At 41.2% G+C, this 3,918-nt stretch overlaps 1 protein-coding gene across 1 annotated transcript in view; it reads right to left on the bottom strand.

The window, feature by feature from the left end:
• The window catches only part of LOC106535229 (neural cell adhesion molecule L1.1), a gene marked incomplete at its 5' end in the record, with an annotated part of 18,216 nt that overhangs the window by 9,417 nt on the left and 4,881 nt on the right, over positions 1 to 3,918 (bottom strand). Inside the window, 2 exon segments of the mRNA XM_014032183.1 lie at positions 3,187 to 3,363; positions 3,552 to 3,674. Of these exon segments, the coding sequence (XP_013887637.1) occupies positions 3,187 to 3,363; positions 3,552 to 3,674 (300 nt within the window).

Below are 3,918 nucleotides of genomic sequence, written 5' to 3'. Positions count from 1 at the left end.
CACACACACACACAACACATTAGGGGAAATTTAGGTTTCTGTGTTTTGCCCTATGTTATCCAATCCGACTTTATTTGTAAAGCACTTTTTGCACAACAGAAGACCAAAGTGCTGRACAGAATCAACATTCCAACACAGCTCATACAGCAATAAATTKAATCAAAGATAAGACAAATCAGACAACCAAACCTCAAATGATTAGACTCTCATCTTAAGAAAGTTTATRACTGTTTTCTGATGCTTCATTAATAAGGCTTTTGAGGCACAGTATTTATCCAACAATTTTCTGAGTGGACAGGATTTTTTCACTTTATATTGTTACTGGACGGTGAACCTCGGTCTTAGGTCTTCAGCCTTTTTAAGTTTTGCCTCCAACTTTTTCCAGTGGCAGGCTGGGAGGAAGTAAAGCTCTGTAAGAACTGCAACACTAAACCCTCTCACCACCGGAGCAGTTTGAGCCTGAAATATCACTTCAGTTTCAAACCAGCGTAAACACAGGGACATACTAGAGACAAGGCTGACCAGTGTTGGAGAAAAAACAGAAAGTAAGACTGGCTTTGTTTAAAGTTTATGAAAATGCACTGCCCCTGGTTTAATATAAAACAGTACCTAAAAAATGCTCTAAATATTTTTTGAGTCAGTTAAATTTTGTGCTGAATGGTGAGATTAAATCAAGAATTCAAGGATTTTTTTGTTTTTTTTTCATTCCAAATGAGTTCTACATGACGAACAAAAGATGTCAGCAGAAAAAGGCAATAAGAAGATAAAAAGAAAAACAAATGAATAAAATGTACATGGTGTCACACATGGTGTCACACATGGAGGGCATTTCAACATGTGAACCTACGGTATTTTTTGGACTATAAGGCGCACTTAAAATCCTTAATTTTTTTCAAAAGTAGGCAGTGAGCCTTTTAATCCAGTGCGCCTTATGTAATAATTTTGACCCAGCATGGGTCTAACACACAGGTGCGGGGATGGTGTAACTCCTGTATTTTGCAAGTACACAGCCTCACGCCGCCTTCAGCGCGTCAACTASATAACAGTCAGAAGCACAGATGTCATATAGGTAGAAATCCCTATGGCCTGACGCTGCTTATTGGTGACGATGCTTGTGCTATCGCCCGCCAAAAGGTAGATATCTACCAATGATATCTAAGGTCGCGGAGTGATACGTACTGTACTGTATACGAACATTGTGTTGAAGGACCTCAGAATGGCGCCTGTTAAGAGACTTTCTCACGAAGCAGATTTCAAACTCAAAGCTATCAGTCACGCAGTAGAACACGGGAATAGAGCAGCAGCGAGAGAGTTCAACATTAACGAATCAATGGTACAGAAGTGGAGGAAGCAAGAACACGACTGCGCCAAGTAAAGAAGACCAAACGGAGTTTCCGAGGAAACAAAGCGAGATGGCCACAGTTGAAGGACAAAATTGAAGAGTGGGTTATTGAACAGAGAACAGCAGGTAGAAGTGTCTCTGCGGTCTCTATTCGACTGAAGGCAATAGCGTTAGCACGTGACATGGACATCAACGAGTTTCAAGGAGGTCCTTCTTGGTGCTTTCGTTTTATGAAAAGGCATAATCTGTCCATGCGCACATGTACTACCATCTCGCAGCAACTGTCAAACGATTACGAAGAAAAGCTTTTAATTTTCTGCACCTACTGKAAAAACAAGATCACTGAAAAGAAGATCRGACCAGAACACATCACCAACATGGACGAGGTCCCGCTCACCTTTGATATTCCCGTGAATCGTACTGTTGAGAAAACTGGGACCAGTACGGTATCCATACGCATCACAGGGAACGAAAAGTCATCCTTCACTGTAGTTCTTGGCTGCCAGGCTAATGGTCAGAAACTACCACCCATGGTCATTTTCAAGAGAAAGACTTTGCCAAAAGAAACTTTTCCAGCCGGCGTCATCATCAAGGCAAGCCCAAAGGGCTGGATGGACGAGGAGAAGATGAGTGAGTGGCTAAGAGAAGTTTACATCAAGAGACCAGTTGGCTTCTTTCACAAATCTCCGTCCCTTCTGATCTGCGACTCAATGCGCGCCCATCTCACTGATGCTCTCAAAACCCAAGTGAAGCAGATTAATTCGGAGCTTGCCATCATTCCGGGTGGATTAACTAAAGAACTCCAACCGCTAGATATTGGCGTCAACAGATCATTCAAAGCTAAACTGCGAGCTGCGTGGGAACATTGGATGACAGAAGGGGAACATTCATTCACCAAGACAGGGAGGCAACGCCGGGCGAGTTACGCCACTATCTGCCAGTGGATCGTGAATGCCTGGACCAAGGTATCAGGCTCAAGTGTCATCCAAGCTTTCATGAAGGGCGGGATCATCACTGAGCAGCCAAGTAACAGCAACAAGACTGTCTCTGATAACGACAAGAGGGATCCGGACATCTGAAATCGCCCATCTGTTTAACTTGGACACAGAAGATGAAGAATTTGAGGGATTTGTGAARGAAGAATGAACTGGAAAAAGTGAGTGTATTGTTTTGTTTTTTATGTGTTACAACTGTTCAGACTTTGTGTTAAAACTGTTCAGAGTTAATGTGACTGAGCTGAATAAACTTTGACTTATCAGACAGTTTTGTTTCGCTTAATGTGCGCCTTATAATCCAGTGCGCCTTATGTATGAAAACAGATATTCAGTATACGTATACAGTAACCTATTGCGCCTTATAATCAGGTGCACCTTAAAGTCCAAAAAATACGGTACACATTCAGCCATAGTAGAGTAARCGTTTCTAAAAAGTTTATATCAATGAATTGTGATTAATCACGTTTAATCTCAAAATACCTTGAGATTAATCGTGATTAAAAATTTTAGTCTATGCCGAGCAGCACTATTAAAAACAATAAAACAATTTATTTCCTTTTTACAAAGTGCACAACTTTGAATTTGTCAACCACATAACATTACAGAAAAAGTATTTAAAGTTTTTGTTGTGATGTGACAAAATGTAGAAGAGTTGAACTTTGCAAGAATTGAATAAACATCCTCTCCTCTGGACAGACATGWTGGATCAATGTGACTCTTATTTTTTATGGAAAATGTACAGTATCTATAAATAAGGGAAACTATAAATGAGTCTCCTCTGGTTTGCAGAAATGTGTGTGCAGGTTGATCGTACCTGAACATCAGAACAAGAAAAAACTGTGGTCTCACCTCCTTCAAGCATGGTGGCTCCTCTTTCTACTATGGGAGGTCCATATCCAGCTGCAGTTCGTGCTATGACTTTAAAGATGTAATAGCTGCTGCGGTCCAGATTGTTRAGCAAAATGCTATTTAAATGTGGGTCCCTGATCATCTCAATCTGCAAGGGGCTGTCACCTGTTTCCACTTCTACACATCAAGCACAAACCAAAAAGCTGTTAGTAAAGTGTTTGAGCTCTGTTCTTACATTGAAACAATATCACAAGGCAAATGTAGCTCATTAGCTTGCCTAATGTGAAACCAGGGTTATACTTACAAAACACATTCAGCTTCTTGCAATGAATAAGTTCTGTTGTTCTAAAAGAGTCTAACTTTACCTTTCTGGTACAGCACCCTATATCCCAGCAGTTTGCCYTTGATTTCCAGTGGAGGAGTCCAGTAGAGGATCAGTGAAGTGTCTGTGGGGCTTTCAAACCTCAGTGAACCAGGTTTACCAGGAGCTGCACACACACAAATGTAACGCCATTAAATGTTTGARAAGAACTAAAACTAAAGCCTCGAGGCTGCTGCAATATAAAAAATGGTAAATGGACTGTATTTATATAGTGCATTTCTATCCATCCAGGACACTCAAAGCTCTTCTCACTACAGACATTCACCCATTCACACACTGATGATGGCAAACTACACTGCAGCCACAGCTGCCCTGGGGCATTCTGACAGAGGCGGGGCTGCCATACACAG

Source organism: Austrofundulus limnaeus, unplaced genomic scaffold (assembly GCF_001266775.1).
Source record: "Austrofundulus limnaeus strain Quisiro unplaced genomic scaffold, Austrofundulus_limnaeus-1.0 Scaffold1390, whole genome shotgun sequence".
Lineage (NCBI taxonomy): Eukaryota > Metazoa > Chordata > Actinopteri > Cyprinodontiformes > Rivulidae > Austrofundulus > Austrofundulus limnaeus.
Note: the sequence above shows the minus strand (reverse complement) of the source record. Positions and strands in the feature narration are given on the sequence as shown.